This window comes from Palaemon carinicauda, chromosome 18, assembly GCF_036898095.1.
Source record: "Palaemon carinicauda isolate YSFRI2023 chromosome 18, ASM3689809v2, whole genome shotgun sequence".
Classification (NCBI taxonomy): Eukaryota; Metazoa; Arthropoda; class Malacostraca; order Decapoda; family Palaemonidae; genus Palaemon; species Palaemon carinicauda.
In genome coordinates this window covers 33,559,857-33,586,592 of record NC_090742.1, presented here as the reverse complement: position 1 = coordinate 33,586,592, position 26,736 = coordinate 33,559,857, and the positions used below count along the sequence as shown (strand labels likewise).

The 26,736-nt window shown below is 45.1% G+C and overlaps 1 protein-coding gene and 1 pseudogene across 2 annotated transcripts; both read left to right on the top strand.

Moving 5' to 3' along the window:
• Window positions 1–1,518: 1,518 nt before the first annotated feature.
• Window positions 1,519–5,557, top strand: LOC137657761 (uncharacterized). 2 transcript variants are annotated; one of them, XM_068392253.1, is made up of 4 exons: window positions 1,519–1,574; window positions 1,742–1,986; window positions 4,078–4,198; window positions 4,686–5,557. In XM_068392253.1, exons 2-4 carry the CDS (start codon window positions 1,757–1,759, stop codon window positions 4,905–4,907), a joined length of 573 nt encoding a protein of 190 aa, XP_068248354.1. In that variant the 5' UTR covers window positions 1,519–1,574; window positions 1,742–1,756; the 3' UTR covers window positions 4,908–5,557. The 2 variants fall into 2 exon arrangements, with proteins under 2 accessions (XP_068248354.1, XP_068248353.1); XM_068392252.1 differs by having other exon boundaries at window positions 1,521–1,610.
• Window positions 5,558–5,695: 138 nt separating this feature from the next.
• Window positions 5,696–26,736, top strand: part of LOC137657760 (uncharacterized) — a 153,016-nt pseudogene continuing 131,975 nt past the window's right edge.

The following is a 26,736-nucleotide window of genomic DNA, read 5'->3' as shown; positions in this document are numbered from 1 at the left end:
TGAGGAAAGGAAATAAATAAACTGTATAAGAAGTAACGAATAATTAATAACAAATATTTTGAGATCAGCAACAAAGTTAAAATAGATCTCACTTATAAACCACGAAGAAAGACATATGACTGCCTGTTCCTTATATATGAAAAAAAAATCCATTGCAAGTTTGATCTGAAGTTAAACCAATTCAACTGTCAGGTTAGGAAGATCATTGCACAGTCTGTCACAGCTGGAATAAAACTTCAAGAATACTGTGTAGTATTGATCCTTATGATGGAGAGGGCCTGACTGTTATAATTAACTGCATACGTAGTATTGTTACTAGCCAAGCTACAACCCTAGTTGGAAAAGCAAGATGCTATAAGCCCAAGGACTACAATAGGGAAAAATAGCCCAGTGAGGAAAGGAAATAAGGAAATAAATAAATGATGAGAACAAATTAACAATAAATCATTCTAAAAATAGTAACAACGTCAAAATAGATATGTCATATATAAACTATTAACAACGTCAAAAACAGATATGTCACATATAAACTATAAAAAGACTCATGTCAGCTTGGTCAACATAAAAATATTTGCTCCAACTTTGAACTTTTGGAGTTCTACTGATTCAACTACCCGATTAGGAGGATCATTCCACAACTTGGTAACAGCTGGAATAAAACTTCTAGAATACTGTGTAGTATTGAGCCTCATGATGGAGAAGGCCTTGCCATTAGAATTAACGACGGTAGCCTACAATCTGGGAAGATCTGAATGCAAAAGATGGTCAGAATTATGAAAAATCTTACGGGGGAGATGGAACTGGGGGAAGAAAATGCAATGAATAGAAATAGATGGAGAAAGTTGACCCGAGTTGCCGAATCTGCTATAGCCTAGTGGGACTAATAAGGTCGAAATGAGAACTGGCTCGTGCTATACTACTTTAGTGTTTATCTCAAGCCCGATGATTGCCTGGAGATTATTTACGAGAATTGATTCTCATGAAATCATCGGTGTATTGCAATAAAATTCTTCTCCATCTTTTCCATTTCCCACATTAGTCTCGGTGGAAACGAACTACTAGTGTTTGAAGAGAAATATTAACGAGGACATTAATAAAATCCTAGAACTTCACCAGCTCGACCAAAAATGTATTTTCCAGATGCAAATTTGAACAAATAAGGTTCTTTATTCGCTAGTCCTTGTTTCTTTGGTGAACCTTTTGATTCAGAATGCAGGACGAATAATCAATAAACATAATTGTTAAGCATGATAATGGTACTGGAATAAGCAAATTGATTTATGGAATTAGGGTAATTTAACCTGGCATTATAATATAGTAAAGCAATCAGATAACATTTTCCTAGGTAGTAAATTAAGCAGACGATTACGATAACAATTCTGATCTTTATTCTGGAATAAAACTTCAGGACGAGTAGAAGACAACCAGCGTTAGTACAAGTGTTATACGACAAGTAGTTGTCGATGTCGGGATAGTGAAAGCCTTTTCTGCAGCTGTTATGCCAATTTAGTATTACACCTGCTACTGTGCCTCATACACTTTCCTTCAGTCTTTTGTGATACGTGGTTGTACATGTAGCTAGACTCAAATTATTATTTTTTAAATCAGATGTAATTGTGTCGAAAGTTTCCATTGAGGTTGAAATCTATTATAACGCTGAAGCTATATCACAACTTCTCTTAATTGAGTTTACCTAATAGCAGTAAAAGTATTCGTAAGAATTAACTGACAATACTTTCAGATTGAAATATTCATAATGGCTGGTCTCCGCGTCATCATTGTCATGACATCCCTGGTCTTTGCTTTAGGCTGGTGTGGCCTCTTACAAGTAATTTTCCAGGAAATTCTCTCTCTCGTTCCTCTTCCGTCCAATTTCTTTCGCGTCCAGTATGTTCAAGACCAACAGTACCAGGACAGTGATTATGTTGATGATGTACAAGATGAGAGCTATGATAATTTTGAAAGAAACTTGAAAGAAAACGAACGGTGATTATATTTTTCAATGTATTATATATATATATATATATATATATATATATATATATATATATATATATATATATATATATATATATATGTATATATATATATATATATATATATATATATATATATATATATATATATATATATATATATATATATATATATAAATCAAGCTTATGGGCCATTAACGGAAGAGTTGCAGTGTTGAAAAGGTTATTTTCTCAAATGATAATAAGCAATCCTCGTTTTCTAACAAGTTGGACTACCTAGGAAACAGAGAAAAGAGCAGAATTACAAAATCGGGAAATTAATTGTTTATAAAAGTAATAGAGATAAAGCCGGTTTGAGTTGCCAAAGTCCCTGACTTTCACGAAGCATTGTGGTTCGCTGATTACATTTAATCCATGTTTACTCTATATTACAAGAGTGTTGCCAGGAATTTATGGAATGTGGAGAACTAGCTTATGAATTATTTCTCCAAACATTAAGGAACGAGTCGTTCCCACAGAAGTTGAAGGATATTAGATGACATTTTGTGCATATAGAGTTTACATATTGATGTAATCTATTAATTTATCTTTTTTCTTTTAATACTCTTGCAATTAAATATATTTCCAAGTTATTTACCATTAAAGATTCTTTTACTGATTTTTTTAATCAAAATATAGAAATAAACTTACATCTTCCATTACACTTCATCAAATCAGCAGAACTAAGTCTTGACATTTCAAATTAATTTAAGCCTTATTCAAGGAATCATGACATCAATATAAATTATTGCAATGAATAAGATAGGTTCATAAACTTATTCGACCACGCCATCACCAAAACAAAGTGCTTAGCTGGCTATGAGATCTACACCAAAACACCTGTGAATACGATTACTTTGAACGTCAGTTAGGTGACCATTTGACCATTTATCATGGAACACCTTATTCGAGACTTGATGTCCTAGTTTGAGGCTGCTGTGTGAATTTTCAAAGATAATAATTAACTGGAATGATTAATCTGAATATAAAATAAAATAAATAAAAACAATTATTTCTCCATGTTAATTACCAGAACAGAGAGATAAAAGGACGGAAGTAATTTTAGAAAAATTATATATTGTTCATAACGAAACTGACCGATAGACCTTTAATGTGCACAACACAGAAGGTAGTTCTAAGGTGCAGTGTGACAATGCATTGACCATACGATATGTTTTTGGAATTGTAAAGTTTTTAGGGCACGAATAAATCCATGTTTTGATCAAAATTTGTCTGACATTTTATCGGATTCTAAGAGTTTCTGCTTTTTAAAAATTTTAACGTTCGTAAGATGCATAGGTTTAATAGATAGTTAGATTTCTATTTATCACAGTTTTCTATCTCTTAATATATTTTATCTCTTATATTTACTATACAATTGTTTTTATTAAATACATTTACTATATTTCATATTTCATCTCCAATTTTATTCAAGATAGCTCTGTACGATTGGAGCTTGACTCATTGGACTAGCAAAACTCTTGATAAAGTACGCTGGCACTGGCTCACGGTGCTAATGGTTACATCTATTATGATAGTCCCTGAATTTTAGACATTTCTTAATCAGTTTTTTAAAAGATAGGTATGGATGTTAGAATGTTATTTTCCCCTTCTTTATCTTTCTTTTTTTTTTGGGGGGGGGGGAGCACACCCCTGGCTATGCCCCTGTATAATTTACAAGTAGTTTCTGTGTTATTTTAATCACTACAATGCTTTTCATAATGACTTGATTACACACACACACACACACACACAAGCTGGAGGGGAGAGAGAGAGAGAGAGAGAGAGAGAGAGAGAGAGAGAGAGAGAGAGAGAGAGAGAGAGAGAGAGAGAGAGAATATATATATATATATATATATATATATATATATATATATATATATATATATATATATATATATATGTATATATATATATTCTAAACACGTCGATTTAATGTTACCTGAACTAAAAATAATCGGTAGCCAATTCTCTTTGTATGCTACAGTATGTGCGAAAAAATGTGTGCACATACATTTTCTCATTTTGCAACTTAAGGTGATAACTCAACCTTTTTTTTCAGGCAAATGCGGGAGCAGTTGACACAAGTCATAATCATGATGGAAGAATTCCTTAAGGATTCAGAGACGGGTGAAATGTCTCAGGAAGAGATTGCCGACACTTTCGATCACCTTGGTGCAATGGTTAGTAGCCTACTCGAGTTATTGAATGACAGGGGGTTTTGCTAATGATTTATTATTATTATTATTATTATTATTATTATTATTATTATTATTATTATTATTATTATTATTATTATTATCATCTTACCCTGAGCACTATAATGACGGCTGAATATTATTATTTTGAGCACCTCTCTCTCTCTCTCTCTCTCTCTCTCTCTCTCTCTCTCTCTCTCTCTCTCTCTCTCTCTCTCTCTCTCTCTCTCTCAACTCAAATATGATATACAAGTAAGTAAATTTCTTTACTTATTTGTAGCCTATGTTTGGGTTCACAGAGAGAGAGAGAGAAGAGAGAGAGAGAGAGAGAGAGAGAGAGAGAGAGCAAATGGTATGAATCATAGACATACTCCCATATCTATGGTATGGATGGTTACTAGCAGAATCATTGATATTTAGCTGTTCTTTTATGGAAGTAAATATTTTACTAACATTATGCTTCTCATTTCAGTTCCCGGTTATTGATAAATTATTTAATACTTTACTCCATGAAAAATCTGTGTCCAATATCAACCCAGAAGCTGATTATCATGAGACACACCGTCGTTATCTGACAATGAAGAGAGAAATTGAGAAAAAGAGACAGAGCAAGCCAACACTTAACGATGATGACATCACCATAAACAATGCCAACTCATTAGATGACGATGGTATTGTAGCAGATGAGCTATGATGTTAATATTCAGAAATAAGATTTATACAACCGTCTCCTTTTCTACACATTTACCCAAGAAGTGCGTTTATGTTATTCAATAAAATATTGTAAATGTTTCTTAGTTCCATGAAGCTCTATCCATAGCTCTAAACATTAAGTGCAGTCTTAGCGTCTACGGAAAGTTGGTTCTCTGATTGCACTTCCTTTTTACTATCTTTTTTATTTTCAATTCTATTGCGCATCTTTCTATTTCTTTCCATGTGTTTTCGAATTCTGGTGATATTTACGACAACGTTATTAAAAAGTTGTTTTGGATGTAAAATGGAATTTAGTTCTGTTGTCACTCCACTCCCAACTTCCCCGGTTGTTTATAATTAAACACTGATAAGGCCTTTTGATAAGCGTTTCACTCAGTGACATTGGCCTTGATGTTTGTGTAGTAAATATTACGATTTACAAAGAAAATATAATAGCCATGTTATCATATCTTGCCATATTGTTCAATAATAAAATATTGTTCCGTAACAAAACTTTTGTGGTTAATAGATGAGAGCCCTCCTTTTAACTCTTTTGTGTTACTTATAAAGTTCACATGGTACGTAAAAATCATGACGTTTAAAAAACAATAAAAATAGATGTAGCAAATCGCTCCCTTATTGAACTTTAATATGTCTTATAATGTTTAATGATAGATTACAGCATTAGAAATAATGATTTTAGGTTTTCAGTTAATTTAAATTGCTATAAACATTTATGAAAACAAAGGGACCAAAGTGAAAATTAGAGCTTAGAAAAGAACCGATTTAGATTTAGTCAATCGCTCCCCTTCAGGGAAGCAACTTGTCGTCAACAGGTGATTCTGGTGCTGTATTTTTCGCATTACCCTCAAAAGTAATTTGTTTATTGTTGGTACAGCTAGTAAAACAAATTTCAAACCGTGCATATACAGGTAATTACAAATACAATTTATGAGACTTGTTAAAAGTTAGTGACACGTCGCACAATAACGATAAAGACCTTTCAAAGTGGCTACCTTAGGCCTTAGGCTTAGGTTAGAATTTAGATTGATCTATGATAAGCTTCGCGACAAGCTTATCCTGACCTTAGTCACTTCAATTTTTGTTTTAAGTATTAAAGATTAATTTAGTTCGTGTAAACCACAATACCGAAAAAGCACGTCACCATGTATTAATATTTGGAATGGATTCTAGACTAGTAGGTGGATTAGGATTTAAGGATTAAATGACGGGAACATAGGTCTACAGAGGGATCTCCGTCATTTCAATATCCTATTTGTGCTTTACTCTGTGTCAAGGTTAAAAACAGTTTTTGACTTGTATATCTGTTTCATATTTATAATATGAAGTCTATGTTTTTACATCTGATGATCTGTATTTTATTTTGAACTAAAACTATTATAACAAATTATAGAAATAGTGAATATATATTTGGTTAATTTGGCGGATGTTTTAATGTTTTTTGGTACTACAGCTTATAACGGCCGTTTTCCTTATCAAGCGGAATTCTTTGTCGGATCCAGTGGCAACCCTGGCCAGTAGTAGTATTGAAGGCTGTGATAGCACTTGGGTAGTATTAGGGTAGAGTCCCACCCTACATTATTACCGCTTGCGAGTACATAGGAGCTTGATGTTTTTTTATTTTTTGTGAGCGAAGTGAGCGCACAACGAGGGCAAAATCCATTAGATTCTATGGAAATGCTGTATATATATATATATATATATATATATATATATATATATATATATATATATATATATATATATAATTCAGGAATTTTCTTCCAAGGTAGGTTGAGTTATTCCCCGAGTGGTAAATTTTTTGCTGTGGAATTATGAATTGTAATTCATCACAACTTTTACTTGTTCTCTATCTGGAATGCAAACCTACGCTATTTATTAGGGGTTTGTTCTGACACAGATACAAACCTTCGCTATTTATAGGGTATTACTTTCGGCAATGCTGAAAACCAGCTAAGACAATTTTAGTGAGGGATAATTACCCCCATCTGCTAGTTAGCGGGGGGGGGGGGTAGACTAGCTATCCCGCTCACTCACACCTGTCGGTTGAGTAACCACTTTTGCTTTTGGCTCGGTAGAGTGCGGACGTGCCGTCTCTCTCTCCCGTTAAACAAACTGCCTTGACTTTATTACTTTTTCTTTTTCTTTTGTGTGTATCGGTGTGTGTATGGTTATTGTCCCGCTATGCTGACATGTCCAGGGATTGAAGGCCGCCGCTGCGGCACCTTCATGTCGTCCGTGGAGACGGACCCAACCCTTTATGCCCGGCTTGCCGTGGAACTCAGTGTTCACGGGACAACACTTGTTCCGAGTGTAGGGAGTGGCCTGCCTCCCTGTGGGAGAGGTTTGCGCGTAAGAAGAAGAAGAAATCTAAACGCGAATCTTCGCTTTCGGGGTCTTCCTCGAAATCGAAGAAATCGCAGGCTTCTGCTTCCTCTACAGTACTCGCAAATCTCTGCCCGAAGCTAATCCTCGACCAGGCCCTTCTGGGGCACAGTCGACCAGTAGCGCAGGGCTTGTGACTCCAGGTCAACCCTGTGAGATAGACGAAGGTGGCGGCTCCCCTAGTGAGTCGGCTCCTTCTCTTCCCCCAGGGAGCGCCTGTTCTTTTCCAGACCTTGTGTCTTTATGGCCATCGCTGGGCGTCAATGGTCCCCCTACGAAGGAAGTTCTCCTCGAACTCCTTCAAAGGGGAGCAGGGAGAAGGCAGTCATCTCCTTCCTCTGCAGAGGTCGATCCTCCTCTTCTGGGCGCAGGCGCTGTTGCCAGTTGGTCAGGCCAAGAGTCTGGTTCCGACGCCAAGGAGTTAGCTAACCCACCAGGGGCAGTGGCAGGGCTCTCTCCAAAGCAAGTTTCCCCTTCGGGGGAACGTATCTCTCGTTCGCGAGAGGAGATTGCCTCTGTGCATTGGCAATCTCGTTACGCTTTAGGTTCTCCTCCAGGGGCGGAAAGAGAACCTTGTGATAAGCGTAGTTCTCCTTCGGGCGAACTCTCCTCCCGTGCGGAGGAATTATCTGTTGACCTTAATCAGTCTCACCCTTGGGCGGAGTCTGTTGAACGTTCCTCTCCGGAGGTTCGTAGAGTGGAGGGGTGGGTAACCCCTCTCCACCCCAGACATTCTCCTCCTCTGGCTGTGAGGAGACGTCTTTTTGAACCTGGTGGTTCTCCTCACGTTGACCCTTCTGGGTCTCGTGACGATCACTCTTGGGCTGGCGTGATCGTGAGCCTTCGGGCTCTCGTCATGTTGATCCTGCGGGTTCTCATGACAGCAGGAGTCTTTCGGGTCTCCGTCGCGATGAACCTTCGGGCTCTCGTGACTTGAAACCTTTGGGTATCTGTTATGCTGAACCCTTGGGTTCTTGTAACGACGGTAACGTTGAACCTCCAGGTTCTCGTACCATCAGTCACGTTGATCCTTCGGGATCTCGTGACAGAGGAACCTCGATTCCTTGTTACGTTGACCCTTCGGGGTCTCGTAACCTGAGTTACGCTGAACCCTTGGGCTCTCGTAACTCTAGTCGTGCTAACACTTCAGTGTATCGTGACAGAGAAACTCCGGTTTGTCGTTGCGTTGATCCTTCGGGTTCGCGCAACACAGTTCACACTGAACTTTCGGGTTCTCGTGACCAGAGTAATTTTTTTTTATGACAGAGTTTTCAAACTCTCGTTGTGTTGATCGTTCGCGCTCACACAACACAAGCTATCGTGAACCTTCGGGTTAGCGCACCAGTGAGTTCTCTCACCAACCTGAGAGCTCTCATGCGCACGACCAAATTGGCGCGCACAACCGACTTGGCGCGCACGACCGACTTGGCGCGCACGACCGACTTGGCGCGCACGACCGTCTCAGCGCGTGCAAACAAAATGGCGATCATGGCGTGTGGGTTCATCCTATGGCGCGCCATGCACGCGAACATCCTGTTATGCGCCATACGCGTGAACAACCTACTGCGCGCCATGCGCGCGAATAACCTACTGCGCGCCATGCGCGCGAATAACCTACTGCGCGCCATGCGCACGAATAACCTACTGCGCGCCATGCGCGCGAGCAACCTTGTGTGCCCCAGGTGCGCGAACAACCTCATGCGCTTCACGAGCGCGAAAAAGGTGCGCGCAATTGGGAAGGGCGCGCGCACGAGCATCCTTCCGCCTACCAACAGTTCGGCGAAAGAGCGCACGACCATCTTGGCGCTCACAATCAATCTCTCGAGCCCCTTAGGCCTCAACAGAGACAACAGTCGCCTGCGCGACCGAGCCCAGACCCTATCCCTAAGGGTAGGCCTGTGCCGATCTTGCCTGTAGGGAAGCCTCCATCAGACAAGAGGGTTAGGAAACCTGCCCAGGTTCCTAAACCCAGAGAGCAGTTCTTTCCTAAGGACCTTCCCCTTAGTTCCTCAGGAGCCCGTGACCCCCCGTGGCCCAGCACCTTATTCAATGTAATGCGCCAAGCCATGAAAGGAGTCGTTCCCTGCTCCCAGTCCTTAGGTAACACACCTAGGATTCCCTTGTCGCCTGCTCTCTTCCCAGGGTCCTCTCCTCCCTTACTCTTTTATCTTTTATTTTATTTTATTTTTTATTTTTTTATACATAAATTAAATGTTACCGGCGTCAATGACCTTAGATGTCAGGATGCCTGAAAACTTTAAATCAATCAATCAATCAATCCTCCCTCTGATCCTAGGAGGAGTTCGGAAGATCCCGCACAGGCGGGTCCTTCTCGCAAAAGACCTCTGGAGGAGATTAGGCATGAACCTCAGGGTAGCCTCCTGCAGTTCAAGACGCCACAGGCCAGGCCAAAGGGGAAAAGGAAAAGGATTTGTCCTTCGCCCCCCAAGGAGGATACGGTTACTTCCTATGGAGACTCCTTCTGTCCTTTGCCGGTCGAGATAGTGTCTAAGGAGGCACGACCTGCGACCGGACGGGACTCACCCCGTACGGCAACGGACTTACATTCCACCCGTAAGTCGACGGAGTCCTCTAGGCCCTTGGGGGCAGAGGACCTCCGGCCTTGTGGGAGGGAACCGAAGGATTTGTTCACCATCCCCAAATCCTCGGCCAGGCTTCCTTCCTCACTGCCTCCCAGGCAGCCGGAAGCGAGCACCTCCCCGATATTCTCCCTATCCCCAGCCTATACAGTTGATGACTTCGACCCACGCCGGGCTCCTATGGATGAGAGCTCGGGCGTGGAAGGGCAGAGCGATCTCGAGGACGACGTTCTAGTGATCTTGAGGATGACGCTCTGCCAGCAGCCGCTAGCCCTAAGCTTACGGAGGATGAGAGGAAGGAGTCGGAACACGCCTTCTGGCAGGTCCTAGCCTGCATCCGTTCCATTAATGGAATTCCAGATCCATCGGCAGCCCCTCTAGATGGAAAAGAAACGGTCCTTGACCAGTTCTATGGCACTCGGAAACCTCATAGGACCAGTGCAGCTTTACCCTGGTCAAAGGGGTTGAAGAGTGCCAAACAGAAGGCAGTGTCCCAGGCAACTGGGTCCACCTCTTCTTTCCACTCCAACTCGTCCTCCAAGGTCCTACCTCCTCCGTACGTGTTTCAGAGGAGGTACTACGAGATCCTTGGGGAGCCTCTTCCAACGCTGCTTCTCGACCACTCTATGGAGGTACTCTCGAAGGCCACGACCTTCGAGAAACTTATGGGACTTCCAGTCTTCTTTTCGGCCTCTGAAATCCCAAACCAGGAGAAGATGGCAAAGTACGCCATGCAGGCTACTTCGTGACTGGATTTCTGGTTAGGATCCTTAGGACAAGTGATGCGGCTAAAGACCTGTCTCGGGAGTCCTCCAGGAAGTCTTTGGAGACTTTCCTATTGTCTGGCACTCGGGCCATCGAGTTCCTCTCCCATCAGGTAGTGAACCTTTGGGCCAACACTATCCTGAAGAGGAGAGATGCCGTCATAGGCAAGTTCTATAGATATCTCCCTAAGGCCGAAGTAGCGAGACTAAGAAATGCTCCTTTCGAGGGCAATTCTTTGTTCCATCCCGAGGATGTCGAGTGGGTGGCAGAGAGGTGGAGGAAGTCCAGTCAGGACTCCCTCATCCAAAAGGTCTTAACAGCTAGACCTTACCCCTCTCAGCCACAGCGAAAAGCACAGCAAAGCCCGCAACCGAAAAGGGCTAGAGACTCAAAACAGCAGGGTAAAAAGGGTGCAAAGCAGGCCTTTCACAGCAAAGAGTCCTTTTGTGGAGGAAAAGATAAGAAGGGATCTGGCCGAGGCCGGTCCCAATAAGACGGGCAATCCTCCCATTTGCCCACCTGTGGGGGAATGCCTGCAAAGCCGTTGTAGTGGTTTGCGGACTGTGGTCAGAGGTAGCACCCGAACTGCCTAGTGTCCGAATGCCGACCACAACCCGACGTTCCCTACACAACAAATATACAACGGTGGAATACCCTAAAACCTAAGTAACAGTTCAACAGACCGGAGTACTGGGCACCACCCTTTGATTTATACTGGGCAAGGGGACCCAGCTAGAATCTTTCTTCCCTCCTAAATTCCCTTTCCTTGGGCTAGCTGGATTAACATGTAAGATGAACGTTGATTCATTTCTGGGGAAAATGAGCAGCCTATGTGAATAGCTTGAATTTATGGTTAGATAGCTTCAAGTTCAAGTAAGGGTCAGAACATTAGGTGAAAGGGAAAAATACAATGGGAAAAACAATTCTAAAAAAACAGTGGCTGAGTAAGGGATATCATAGTGTAGTGAGCTGAAATGAAATGCTGTCTGTATTCATAAAAAAACAAGCAAAAAAAACTTTTATTTGAAAATGAAACAAAAACTGTTAGGAATACCCTAACATAAAATTAGTTTGTTCCATAACCGAATTACAAACCACGCTATTTACATAGGGTTTACTTTCGGCGTAGCTGAAATTGACGAGCCATTAGATTTTAACGAGGGTTTACTACCCCGGCGCTAGTTAGCAGGGGTAGGGGAGTGGTAGCTTTCTACCCCTCCCCCCCTCACACACCGGTGAAATGTCTCACTTCACTTTTGGCTCGGACGATGTACAGACATGCGTGTCTTCGTCCTCGCTTGGCAGCCATTATATGTTTTGTCTTTACTTAATCACTTACTTTTCTTATACTCAATATATATGTAAACATATTTTTGTGTTTATGTATATATTTGAGTATAGAAATCAGTAAGTTTCCTTTTCAGAGTTCGTGCTTGTGTGTAGTGTACGATATCTCCGTGGAGCCCTCGGCAGTTAGGCCACCATGGTGTAATTTCATGGGTCGCGATCGAGTTTGACTACGGTCTCTCTCTCTCTCTCTCTCTCTCTCTCTCTCTCTCTCTCTCTCTCTCTCTCTCTCTCTCTCTCTCTCTCTCTCTCTCTCTCTCTCGAGGTCGTTCACCCTTTACTACGTTTTACCTTTACTACGTCCTGGGTAGCTTCCTTCCCGTGTGGGTGGGGTTGCTACGCCGTACATTTTATCTCAATTAGTTTATGAATCTAATTGTATTTGTTGATTTTTTAGCTTTTTGTAGAACGATTCCTTTCGGGGTTTTCGTTCTTTCTTTAGTGAACATTCATATTTGAATTACATAATTATAATTGTTATAATTCTGTGTTTGTTACAGCTCTCCTTCCGTGAGTGTAAGTGGTTTTGAGGGCACGTGCCTGTTGTGTAATTCTTGGGTTTTTTTCCCTCGGGATTCCTCTTCGGAGTCTTCCCGGGGGAATGAATGTTAACTAATGACTTTTGTTTTTTTATTATTCACAGTTAACGATCTAGTCTCGTTTGTGTAATGTGACAACGAAGCGAGCTGTCTTGTTGGGGCCTGGGGAGTCTGCTGTTGTTGCCTCCCCTATAGATCTTCGTCAGGGGCGTGTCTCCTTCTCCTGGAAGTGCTCCCATGACGACTGACAGCTCTCCAGTTCATTTTAGAACATTCAGGAGGCTCGCCTCCCTGGGTGGGTAACTTCTCTTCCGAGGGAAGTTTTCCCGTCCAGGCTTGAGTTTTTTTCCTTCGGGGGGAACTCCTCTTGCCTTTATTTTGTTCCTGGTCCTCCGGCGGTTATGCTCTTGGTGCTGAGCGACCGCTTTTGTAACCTTGCTCAAGGGGCTGAGCGGTTGCAAGCTCGGACCATGGATTTCGTGCGACTATGCTCTTGGTGCTGAGCGGTCGCACCTGCAGTTACGCTCAAGGGGCTGAGCAACTGCAGGAGCCCCTCTTCGGAGGATTGCTCTTTTTAGGTCACTTGCTGACCCGTCTCTTCTACGAAGTGTTCCTCTTTCGTTCGCGAGGGAGGACACTCATAGAGACTCCTCTTCGGAGAACTCTTCTGCTGTTGTTGCTGATGTTGCCGAAGGCTCAGTCCCCTTCGGGGGACTTCCGAGCCTTACGGTCTCTCCTGCGAGTGCTTCTCCCCCGGGGGGGGGAGTTCACCACAGAGACACCTCTTCGGAGGAGTCCGTCTGCTGTTGTTGCTGAAGGCTCAATCCCCTTCGGGGGGCAGCTGAGCCCTACGGTTTCTCCCGCGAGTGCTTCTCCCCTGGGGGGGGAGTTCACCACAGAGACTCTCTTCGGAGGACTCCTCCTGCTGTTGTTGCTGTTGAGGGCTCAGTTTCCCTTTGGGGACAACTGATGCCTACGGTCTCTCCTGCCAGTGACTCTTCCCGTCGGGGGAGTTCACGTTCAGAGACTCCTCTTCGGAGGTCGGAGGGTGTTGCACCTGTCCGAGGTCGTCTTCATCTTTGTTCGACGTTCTCCGCAGAGGACCCTCCTCGACGAGTACCAACCGTTGCAGCTGCTCTACTCCTGCCAGACCTTCTAGTCTTCACCTCCGTTCCTGGACGCAGATGCGCAGTGGGCGTCAACTCACCCCGTTTACAACGGGCACCGGTCCCTTCGGGGCTAAGGGGCTTATTCCACAGTGTGGGTAAGTCCCTTAAGTGCCAGGTTTTTTCCTGCACGCCCACGTTCTCCTGCGCGCCCGCGCGCAGTAGCGCTCTAGTGCTCGCCTGCTGTGGACCACGATCTCCGGTAATTGAGTCTCGCCGTAGATCTTCTTCCTGCTCGCCAGCGCTCCCCTATACTTCTGTCCTTCTGTGCGCCAGCTCTCTTCAGTTCGCCAGCTCTCTTCAGTTCGCCAGCGCACACCTGCGCGCCCTTTCCTGCTACGCGCCATGGGCACCAACGGTTTCCTGAACGCCCAGGATCGCCTGCTTGCCAGCACGTATCAGCGCTCCCCTTCCTGATGCACCTGCACTCCTTCTGATTAGCGCGATGCGCACTAACGTTCGCCCTCTCGCCCACGATCTACCAGACCTGGGCGCAGGCAAGAAGATTTCCTTCGCCTTCTCGCCGACGACCTTCTCTAGTCTCTTACGCGTCAGCGGTCTCCTACGCGCCCGCGCGCTAGCGTTTTTAATGCGCCATCGCTTGCCAACGCGCCATCGCTTGCCAACGCGCCATCGCTTGCCAACGCGCCATCGCTTGCCAACGCGCCATCGCTTGCCAACGCGCCATCGCTTGCCAACGCGCCATCGCTTGCCAACGCGCCATCGCTTGCCAACGCGCCATCGCTTGCCAACGCGCCATCGCTTGCCAACGCGCCATCGCTTGCCTACGGGCCATCGCTCGCCTACGGGCCATCGCTCGCCAAGACGCGCCATCGCTCGCCAAGACGCGCCATCGCTCGTCAACGCGCCATCGCTCGTCAACGCGCCATCACCCGCCTACGCGCCATTGGTCTCCCAGCCGCCTGCGCTCGCCCTCGCGACCGCACGCCCTTGCAGATGCGCACCCATGTTCGCCAGCGCGCGAACCAACGGTTTTCCATCGCGCCAGCGCCAGCGCGATTCCCGCCTGTAAGTCATCGCTCGCCAACGCGCCGTCACTCGCCTGCACACTATCGGATTCCGACCGCCAGCGCTCGCCCTTCCAACCACGTTTGCCCTCCTTCTGCGCTCCCTCGCGCACTTTCGTCTGCGCGCCCACGCGCCTGCGTGCCCGCGCACGGGCACTTCCACGTTCGCCCACGCGCGGGCACTTCCACGTTCGCCCACGCGCGAACCATTGATTTACCATCGCGCAAGCGCCATGGCGATTGCGACCGCGATTCCCGTCGGGGTTTCGCAACTCGGGCAACCTGGCGAGTCTTTTGGAGCGCGTATTTCCAGAACACGGTCTTCACCCCGTAAACGCAGAGCATGGCACGTGCAAGAGCAGGAAGAATCTACAGGGAGGTCTGAGCAACATTCTTCTTTCCAGAACCTGGTTTAGCCCTTCCTCCCCACCATTCCCTGGAAGGGTCTGGCCAGGGAGTTTTTCTTTCGAGTTTTCTCCGCCGGGCAGGGGGTGACTGGTTTAGGCCTTCCTCTTCACCATTTCTTGGAAGGGGCTTACTAGGCCTTTCCCTCCCCGATTGCGACCCGAGGATTTGTACAAGGAAGCTCCAGGAAGATCAAGGGTACTTTCCTTCTCTCGGGCTCAAGCACCTTTGCGTTCCGTCGCCAAGTTTCGAACTTGCGGGCCAACTCGATGTTGGAGCATCTAGACGCAGTGACCGAGGGCTTCCTCTCGGGAGTCCCATCCGTGGATGTCGACAAGCTCAGACACTCTTCCATCCTTGGGAAGAGTTTGTTTGAGCCCAAGGACAGAGAAATGGACAGCTGTTGTGCGGAGGAAGTCGAATCCCGTTTTCACTCCTCCAAGGCCCTTACTTCCAGACCCTGCAAGCCTCCGACGTCTCTTCATTCAGCCTCGTCAGCCTAGGTTATCGGAACCGGCTACGGCAGCTAAGACAAGGTGTACAATAGTACTCCTCTCCTGTCAGGGACAGGTAGGACGGGAAGTTCTCCCGGGGAGGCATAATCCTAGAGGGAGCGGCCGAGTTCACAAACTCTAGGATTGGCAATCCCCCTAGCAGGTCTCCCGCTGGGGGGATGCTTAAAGTTACTGGTCCGGATAACAGCTTCCCGATGCCGATTCCTGCACGATCTCCGTGATCAGCCAAGGATATCGCGCCTCGCTCTTAACATCTCTCCTCCACTGTCAGCGAATCCAGTGTCGCTGAGCCTCTATACCATGGGGTCGGCAAGAGGTTTGCCCGTTGGGCAGAAGGAGCCATGCTTTAGGAGAATGTCCTCCATAGGGTCGTCGACGGCTTCTCCCCCGGCTTCTTCAGTCGATCCTTTATTGTAGGAAAGCATCTGAGACGGGAGTTCCGTCATCGACCTCTCAGCTCTGATCAAGTTTGTCGAACAAACTTCGTCCAGCGTGGAACAGCAGAGTCGATCAGACTGGTAGCGAGACCGCAAATCTCCTTTATGCCCTGGATCGGAAGGTCGGGTACTTCCAGGTCCCATTCCATCCATCTTCCAGGAAGCACTTGGAATTCAGCCTAGACTACAGATGTACCTGCTTAAGATGCTGTGTGGCGATCCCGCCAGTAAGGAGTCTGAGGCTATACCTGAAGAGAACAGCTGCAGTTCGTCCCCAAGTGCGGGCTTTGTTTGTCAGCACTGGGAGATCGAAGAGGAGGGTTACCAAGAACACCATCTCAGCATGGATTCGAAAGGCAATCCATCTGTCCCTGAATCCTGACCCTTCTCCATCATGTCGTCCTAGAGCTCACGATGTCAGGGGAGTAGCTACCTCCCTGGCCTTCAAGAAAAACTTCTCAGTGACGCAGGTTCTACAAGCAGGGGTGTGGAAGCGTCAAACGACCTTCACAGCCCACTACCTGCAAGACGTGACCCACAGGAGGCTCGATACGTTTTCTATCGGCCCTGTGGTGGCTGCACAACAGCTGGTTTAAACCTCAGGTTCCTTAATGGACAAGTAGCAGAGTGTTGAGGGCATTGTTACCCGGTTTTAGTCTGCATGAATGAAAAGTTATGCCTGGCCCTTATTCTTTTCTTCATCCTCCCCTCTCTTGGGGAAAACAGCATCCTGGGTTCTCTGCACAGCTGACCTCTAACCACTGCAGGTAAACCATGTTCCCTTGTGTTCCTAGTATTAAGTTATACTGTCGCGTTCCCATACCCTGACGAGGTGGTATTGGGTAAGTCCTAGCCTAAAGTTTCCATCTAAACAACTTCAGGTCAACTTCCTAGGACGAGTCGCACTTTTTTCCTTCACACACAGCTTACGTAGGCCGCAGCCTTTGCATAGCAAGGTGCGAGCGAGGTGCAGGGACTCTTTATTGTTGAGTGCTGACACACTCAGATAATGAGTCCCCGGGCAAACCCAAAAGCCAGTATGGCTGGGACTTGTTCCACCCTTCGGGTTAAATCACCCACTTTAAATAGCGTGGTATGTATTCCAGTTACGGAACAAATGACAAATTCGTAGATAATTTGTATTTTTCCTAACTATGCAAACCTTAGCTATTTAATCAAACTTGCCTGCCAGCCCTGTCCCCCATGAAGTCCTACCTCTAAGCAAAGTGAGCTTACAACACAGGTGTGTGAGGGGGGAGGGTAGCTAACTACCCTCCCTACCCCCCGCTAACTAGCGGTGGGGTAGTAAAGCCTCGTTAAATTTTTATGGCTCGTCCTTTCAGCTACGCCGAAAGTAATTACCCACTTTAAATAGCTAAGGTTTGTATAGTTAGGAAAAATACAAATTATCTACGAATTTGTCATTTTAATATGAAAATATAATTTTTCCATTGCATTCGCCCCACAAGTCCTAAGCAGAATCTCAGTGGAGGCTCAGCGTGCTGGCATACCCAATTGTACAGTGTTACTGGGCAGCGGTTGTCAGAGCTTCGATAATTTTTCATAGGCTGTTATCAACTGTTACTAGAATCTACTCATAATAAAAGACATGAGTTTTATACCTAAGAAAATACAAAATACTTTTAAAATTTGAGATATTTTATATACAGTACTGTATAAGAAATTATTGTACGTGTGTTTTGTAATTCTTACTTTACTGTATTTCTTTTGCCTGTGCAGGTTAATTATGAGTGGAAGTCTTAGTTTCCCCCGAACTCTTCAGTGCTGGAACACAGTGAAAGGATGTATGAGGGTACATCATTATAAGTGGTATCACCCACCCCCACCTGTACTAAAAGCTCATAAGGTATAGTATTGTGACGAGTCTAAAACATCCTCTCAAACTGTAACTAATGCAAGCCAGGAAGCATTTGATGTTGGAGGCTAATAAATTCTGAATATTTTACTTTGAATTATTAAGTAAAGGCATTTTTAATGGAAATGGTTCCGTAATGGAATACAAAACCAACGCTATTTACAGGAGTATTACTTTAGGCGAAGCTGAAAGGACGAGCCATTATAATTTAGCGAGGGTTAACTACCCATCTCGCTAGTTAGCAGGGATTTAGCCAGCTACTCTCTCACTCGCACACCTGTGACTGTGCTTCACTTTGCTTTTGGCTCAGATGGAGAACGGTTGTTGCTGCACTTCCTCCTCTCCTTTATTTTGGACTACACTCAATCTTTGCTTTTTGTCTTTTTCTTTCAGTGTGTGTTGCACTAGCAATTAATTGGATATCCTGTCATTCCCCGGGATGTTCTCTCAACATTATTTGTGGATGATCTCTCAATATCATTTGCTGGAGCTAGAATGGCAATGGTGGAGAGAAAAATACAACTCTCAATTGACAAAATTATCTAGTGGGCCGATATGAATGGATTTAAGTTCTCGACAAGTAAAACTACTATTGTCCATTTTTCAATATTAAACTTAGCCGGTGATTATATAAGCTGCAGCTCTGCTGCCCGACAGAAAAACTCTACGTTCAAAATACGCCAGCGATCGCTATGCAGGTAGGGGGTGTACATCAACAGCGCCATCTGTCGAGCAGGTACTCAGTACTCAATGTAAACACAGAACCAATTTTCTCTCTGTCGTGCCACCGGCAAGACCTACTAAATTCGCTGTTGCTTACTGGATTGGTTTTCACAGATTTTGGTGAAGTACACATTTCTAGTTATTAGCTTTCGCTTTGCAGAGGTTATCTTCAATACATCCTTGCTTTCTTTTATTGATTTTGGATTATTTGTTGACGACTTTGGATAGATTTTGAATTCCCCTTTGACTAATTCAAGATGGCTGACCCTTCTCAAGTCCCTAAATACAGAAAGTGTAGTGCTAGGGACTGTTCAAGGCGTCTTCCGAAGGCCTCTATCGATCCGCACACCGTTTGTTCCAATTGTCGGGATAAAGCCTGTCAATTGGAAGATCGATGTGAGGAATGCGTTGGGCTTTCGGAATTCGATTTTCTCGAATTCCTGAAATATTCACGTAGGCTAGAGAGAGATAGAGTCAGGAGAAGTTCATCTCGCTCCGTTGATATTTCCTCTCCTCATGCCCCACAACCTTTTCCTTCCCCTGTAGTGGTTGCTCCTGATCCCCCTTCTAGCACTCAACAACCTTCGATGGCAGATATGATGCGTGCCATCCAGGCTCTGGGTGAGAGAGTCGAGTCATTGGCGAGTGACCGTAACCAACTCATGGCAGACGTCAAGGAGTTGAAGGGTAAGAGTGCAGTGGGTAGTGACAAAGTGAGTGGTAGTGTTGTGGAAAGTGTTGTGGATAGTGTTGCGCTTGAGGGTTCGTCTGTTCGTGCCTGTCGTCCTCCTAGTCCGGGACCTCTTGCAAGCTCCCAAGCCCAGGGGAGAAGCAATGTCGTACGACCAAAGGGTTCGAGAGGCTTTAATCAGCGAACAGACGTTCCCTCCGTGGTTTCGGACGTATCTATCCAAGATCGTCCCACCCACAAGAAGACGAGAGAGCCCATTTATTCCTCGTCTGCGGAAGATGTTTCTCGGAAGAAACAATGGACCAAGGTCTCACGGCCTCTTAAACGCAAGTCGGTCCCTTCCGCGCAAGTCCAACGGCCCAGTTGTAGCCACTGGGTCAGTTCGGACTCGCTGCAGTCTTCCGATGACTGCACACCTCCTAAGAGAGGCAAAGCGGTACCGCATCAGGCAGTAACACCGTCTGTTGCCGCACCTGCTACTGTAGACCCTAAGTGGTCTTTGCTGCAGACCATGCAGACTCAGTTGACGTCATTAATGCAGGACTTTCGTGCGGAGAAGGTTGACGCTGCACCAACCGCTAGCCTACAACCACCCACGGTTGTGCGTCCAGTGGACGCTGAGGCTACCTTCTCCCGCACTCCAGCTGTGAGAGTCCCGCCACCCATGCGTTCCAGTGTACCCTGCCAGCCGCATGTTGACGTTCAGCGACGCACGGAACCTTCCGTTGACGTTCGCGAGTTACAACAACAACCTAAGTTGTTTTGTTTTGACGCGGTGCGTCAACCTCCGCAACCCAGTGTGGTTACCACTACTCGCCCACAGCAGACTAGACAGTCAGGAGTAGACGCTTTGCGCCCCCGCGCTGCTATGGTAGTTGCCAGCTCACAGACTGGGCAACAGTTCCATGACGTTGCGTCCGGTGCAGTCACACATGCACCCGTGCTGCCGGACTCAGCTGACCAGCCAACTCCTACTCCTTTGCCTCTTCCTCCTCAGTATTCAGATGATGGACTCTCTGATGATGACGACGCTGCACACATTGACGACCCGCATACGGACATCGACGAACCCAAGACCACGCAACCCTCCTTGGACTTTAGGAAAGTTCTTGCACTGTTCAGGGAGATGTATCCTGATCAGTTTGTTTCTGCGGCCCCACGCTCACCTCCATCTGAGTTCGCTTTAGGCACGCAGTCATCCGCGCCTGCCTTTACGAAGCTCGTCCTCGCCCGCTCGTCTAAGAGAGCTTTAAGAGTGTTGGGAGAATGGTTGCAGTCCAAAAAGCACCTTGGGAAGACAGCATTCACGTTTCCCCCTGCGAAACTCTCTTCCAGATCGAGCGTCTGGTATGCCACGGGAGAAGTTCTCGGCTTGGGAGTTCCTGCCTCTGCCCAGGGCGACTTCTCAAGCCTAGTAGACTCTCCCCGCAGGCTAGCCATGAGACGCTCCAAGATTTGTTGGACTCCTTCAGACTTAGACCATCTGATGAAAGGAGTGTTCAGAGCCTTCGAGGTTTTTAACTTTTTGGACTGGTGTTTGGGAGCGTTGAGCAGGAAGATCTCCCCTTCTGACAAGGAAACTTCCATGCTTATTATGTCCTGCATGGACAAGGCCATACGGGACGGTTCCAGTGAGCTTGCGGCTTCGTTCGTTTCCGGGGTCCTCAAGAAACGGGAAAACCTTTGCTCCTTCTTGTCAGCTGGAGTAACACAGTGTCAGAGATCGGAACTTATGTTTGCTCCTCTCTCAAAGTGCCTTTTCCCAGAAGAGTTGATAAAGGAGATTGCTGCCTCCTTGATTCAAAAAGACACGCATGACCTGGTTGCGTCATCTGCCCGCAAAGCCACCCCTTTGCCTACCGTGTCTAGACCCAGGATGGACACTCCAGCGTCCAGGTTCATTCCGCCCTTTCGTGGCAGAGCCTCCAGCAGAGGAGGTGCTCGTGCCGAAGGGAGACGTGGGAAAAAGAAGAAAGGTACCAAGTCCTTTAAGGGCAGAGTCTGACTGCCACATTCTTCAGACAGCAGTGGGAGCCAGACTCAAGAACTTCTGGCAGTCCTGGGAGAAAAGGGGCGCAGATGCACAATCTGTGAAGTTGCTCAGAGAAGGGTACAAGATCCCGTTTATACGCAAACCCCCTCTAGCAACGTCTCCCATCGACCTCTCTCCCAGGTACAGAGAGGAGGACAAGAGACTAGTTTTGAAGCAAGAGGTGTCCCTCTTACTAGAAAAGGGAGCGGTAGTCAAAGTCCGGGACCATCAATCCCCGGGCTTCTACAACCGTCTCTTCTTAGTGGTAAAGAAGACAGGAGGGTGGAGGCCGGTGCTAGACGTCAGTGCTCTGAATGTCTTTGTCACAAAGCAGACGTTCGCCATGGAGACGACAAAGTCTGTTCTAGCAGCGGTCAGGAAGGAAGACTGGATGGTCTCTTTAGACCTAAGGGACGCTTACTTTCACGTCCCCATCCACCCAGATTCCCAACCTTTTCTAAGGTTCGTTTACGGGAAGGTTGTCTACCAATTTCAAGCCCTGTGCTTTGGCCTAAGCACGGCTCCTCTTGTCTTTACGAAACTGATGAGGAATATTGCCAAATTCCTGCATTTAGCGGACATCAGAGCCTCCCTCTATTTGGACGACTGGCTTCTAAGAGCTGCTTCCAGTCGTCGCTGTCTGGAGAATCTAAAGTGGACTCTAGATCTGACCAAGGAATTGGGTCTCCTGGTCAATATGGAAAAGTCCCAACTGGTCCCATCCCAAACTATAGTGTACTTAGGGATGGAGATTCACAGTCAAGCTTTTCGGGCTTTTCCGTCGGCCCCCAGAACAAGTCAAGCCCAAGGATGCATCCAGAACATGCTAAAGAAGGACCGATGTTCAGTCAGACAGTGGATGAGTCTGATAGGGACGCTTTCATCCCTGGAACAGTTCATCGCGTTAGGGAGACTGCACCTCCGTCCCCTTCAATTTCACCTAGCTGTGCACTGGAAAAAGGACAAGACGCTAGAAGCGGTCTTGATCCCCATTTCCGAGAAGATGAAGTCATCACTGACTTGGTGTAAGGACAACATCCACCTCAGAGAGGGTCTGCCCCTGGCTGTTCAGACCCCCAACCACGTTCTCTTCTCGGACGCATCGGACACGGGCTAGGGTGCGACATTAGACGGTCGGGAATGCTCGGGATCTTGGAACTCGAATCAAAGAACGTTACATATCAACTGCAAGGATCTACTGGCAGTTCATCTGGCCTTGAAAAGCTTCAAGTCCCTCCTTCTAGGCAAGGTGGTGGAGGTGAACTCAGACAACACCACGGCCTTGGCGTACATCTCCAAACAAGGAGGGACCCATTCTATGACGTTGTACGAGATCGCAAGGGACCTCCTCACTTGGTCAAGAGATCTAAACCTTTCTCTAGTAACGAGGTTCATTCAAGGCAACATGAATGTCATGGCGGACTGCCTCAGTCGGAAGGGTCAAATCATCCCAACAGAATGGACCCTACACAAGGATGTGTGCAAGAGACTATGGGCCACATGGGGCCAACCTACCATAGATCTCTTTGCAACCTCGATGACCAAGAGGCTCCCAAATTATTGCTCGCCAACCCCGGACCCAGCAGCAGTTCATATAGATGCCTTTCTACTGGATTGGTCCCATCTAGACCTTTATGCATTCCCCCCGTTCAAGATTATCAACAAGGTACTGCAGAAGTTCGCCTCTCACGAAGGGACAAGGTTGACGTTAGTTGCTCCCCTCTGGCCCGCGAGAGAATGGTTCACCGAGGTACTTCAATGGCTGGTGGACGTTCCCAGAACTCTTCCTCTAAGAGTGGACCTTCTACGTCAGCCACACGTAAAGAAGGTACACCCAAGCCTCCACGCTCTTCGTCTGACTGCCTTCAGACTATCGAAAGACTCTCGAGAGCTAGAGGCTTTTCGAAGGAGGCAGCCAGGGCGATTGCTAGAGCAAGGAGGACATCCACTCTTAGAGTCTACCAGTCGAAGTGGGAAGTCTTCCGAAGCTGGTGCAAGTCGGTATCAGTATCCTCAACCAGTACCTCTGTAACCCAAATAGCTGACTTCCTTTTATACCTGAGGAAGGAAAGATCTCTTTCAGCTCCCACAATCAAAGGTTACAGAAGCATGTTGGCAACAGTCTTCCGTCACAGAGGCTTAGATCTTTCTAACAACAAAGATCTACAGGACCTCCTCAAGTCTTTTGAGACCTCGAAGGAGCATCGTTTGGCTACACCAGGTTGGAATTTAGACGTGGTTCTAAGATTCCTTATGTCAGAAAGGTTCGAGCCACTACAATCAGCCTCCTTTAAAGATCTCACTTTAAAGACTCTTTTCCTCGTTTGCTTAGCAACAGCTAAAAGAGTCAGTGAGATACACGCCTTCAGCAGGAACATCGGATTTTCATCTGAAACGGCTACATGTTCTTTACAGCTTGGTTTTCTAGCCAAAAACGAACTACCTTCTCGTCCTTGGCCGAAATCGTTCGATATTCCAAGCCTTTCTAATTTGGTTGGAAATGAACTAGAAAGAGTCTTATGCCCTGTTAGAGCTCTTAAGTTCTATTTAAGACGAACTAAACCTTTACGAGGACAGTCAGAAGCTTTATGGTGTGCTATTAAGAAACCTTCTTTACCTATGTCAAAGAATGCAGTTTCCTATTATATCAGACTGTTGATACGAGAAGCTCATTCCCATCTGAATGAGGAAGACCATGCTTTGCTGTAGGTAAGGACACATGAAGTTAGAGCTGTCGCAACTTCAGTGGCCTTTAAACAAAATAGATCTCTGCAGAGTATAATGGACGCAACCTATTGGAGAAGCAAGTCAGTGTTCGCGTCTTTTTATCTTAAAGATGTCCAGTCTCTTTACGAGAACTGCTACACCCTGGGACCATTCGTAGCAGCGAGTGCAGTAGTGGGTGAGGGCTCAACCACTACATTCCCCTAATTCCATAACCTTTTTTAATCTTTCTCTTGAAATGTTTTTTATTGTTGTTTTTTGGGTTGTCCGGAAGGCTAAGAAGCCTTTCGCATCCTGGTTGATTTGGCGGGTGGTCAAATTCTTTTCTTGAGAAGCTCCTAGATTAGAGGTTTTGATGAGGTCCTTTAGTATGGGTGGCAACCCTTGATACTTCAGCTCCTAGGAGTCGCTCAGCATCCTAAGAGGATCGCGAGGCTCAGTAAGGAAGACGTACTTAAAAAGGCAGAGTAATTGTTCAAGTCGACTTCCTTACCAGGTACTTATTTATTTTATGTTTGTTATTTTGAATAACTGCTAAAATGAAATACAAAATACTTAGCTCATAATAATGTAAACAAGTAATGCTGGTCTTTACCCACCCCCCTGGGTGTGAATCAGCTTATATAATCACCGGCTAAGTTTAATATTGAAAAATGTTATTTTTATTAATAAAATAAATTTTTGAATATACTTACCCGGTGATTATATATTAAAGGACCCTCCCTTCCTCCTCAATAGAGACCCAGTGGACCGAGGAGAAAATTGGTTCTGTGTTTACATTGACTACTGAGTACCTGCTTGACAGATGGCGCTGTTGATGTACACCCCCTACCTGCATAGCGATCGCTGGCGTATTTTGAACGCAGAGTTTTTCTGTCGGGCAGCAGAGCTGCAGCTTATATAATCACCGGGTAAGTATATTCAAAAATTTATTTTATTAATAAAAATAACATTTTTGTCGTATCCGGGGAGTACATCCAGACCTGGATATACCCATTAAAGGTCAACGGATGCCATGTGCAAGTGAAGCTAAATTTTTAGGTTTGATATTTGATTGTAGGCTTACATGGGTTTCTCACTTAAAAGCGTTAAAAGCTAAATGTCTCAAGGCTCTGAACCTCTAGATCTTTACCAAATGTTTGCTATTATTCGGTGTTGGTTTAGATTGCAAAGACTCCCTAATTCTTTAGCCTTTCAGACTGCAAGCCATGTAAGTCACTCAACATACAGTAGGGTCCCGAATTACACGTGTTCTAATTACGCGATTCCTCAATTACGCGATCGATAGTTTTTAAAAATTAAATTTCCTGTATCTGCGAGGAGCATTCTAAATCCGCGAGTCAAGCACCGCGAAGCTTAGGAAATCTATTGTTTTCTTAATTGTATTGGGGGGGGGGGGGTGATGGTTCCCCGATGTCTGAGAAGGGGGGGGGGGAATGTGAGAGAAAGATTTCTGTTCAAACATTTTAAGACTAGTTTTGGATGAAAAATGTTAAGGTTTGCCCATCTGTTGTGTGAACTTGTCGCTAGGCTAGCCTAACTGTCCAACACCTATATGTATAATATTCCATATTTGTACTAATTAATTTTTATACTTACGTTGTGATTATGGTGAAAAAATCCTTATTCATTAAACTTTAAATTAAAAACCATCAAAATCAACAGTGCCATTTGAAATATTGAAAAGTTTCCAAAAAATAAATCAACAGAAGAGCATCATCATGGGAACACCTTTGTTGCTTTCGTGTGCAAGACTACCGCTATCAGCCAGTAGTAGTGCGTTGTGCTCCGTTTCATTTAAATTGTTTGAAATTCTTTTATATAGTACTTTTGAAACCAAAAATTAAATTAAATAAAGACTATTTTATATCATGCTACTGCCAAACATGTCACTACAACCAAACCCATTACTTTGTTTAGTACGTTCCATCGCTGATCATAACGAACTCGCTAACCAATTTTAACATCTGTCTATAGGTTAACTTTTGCGGCAAAAGATATCTTACTAGGTACTATGTAATAATAATGTTATAATTAATGTTGTTTTATTTATCCTTAGAAAATCAAAATAGATGAAATATGAGCAATTTTGTTTCGTGTTTTTTTTTTCCTAAAAAAATGCCTCCTTAAAAGGAAAACGTTTTTTTTTTACGTTTCATCGTCGATCATAAACGCATTTACTCCTGAAAGTGATATTGAAGAGCTTTTACTAAAGATGTTATTATAAATAAAGATTATAAATAGGTGGTAAAATATCTATAATTAAAGTGTAGCAGCATCAAAAGATGTTGGGGTTCGCCCTTTACATAAGAATGTACTGTACATTGGATTAGACAGAACGTAGAAAAAATCAATTAGGGAAAAATCGGTATTCGATATCCTCTTCATCAGCATCGTCAATCGGGCTTTTTATTTTTTTTATTCTCAGTCGCTAACTAGTTATCGCACTGTCAAGATCTGCACACATTCTGATAATTCACATTTGAAGGTTTTCTGGGAGAGGATGGATAGAGAAAATACCGAACTATATAAAATGTTTTTTTAACCTGTTAAGCGTCACCCACGTGATAAACCGT

What these genes read in the sequence shown, in the direction of transcription:
- LOC137657761 (XM_068392253.1), top strand. Translation starts at nt 1,757, where the DNA reads ATGGCTGGTCTCCGCGTCATCATTGTCATGACATCCCTGGTCTTTGCT. An exon ending in AACTTGAAAGAAAACGAACG is followed by an intron (nt 1,987 to 4,077) that starts GTGATTATATTT and finishes CTTTTTTTTCAG; the next exon opens with GCAAATGCGGGAGCAGTTGA. An exon ending in TCGATCACCTTGGTGCAATG is followed by an intron (nt 4,199 to 4,685) that starts GTTAGTAGCCTA and finishes TTCTCATTTCAG; the next exon opens with TTCCCGGTTATTGATAAATT.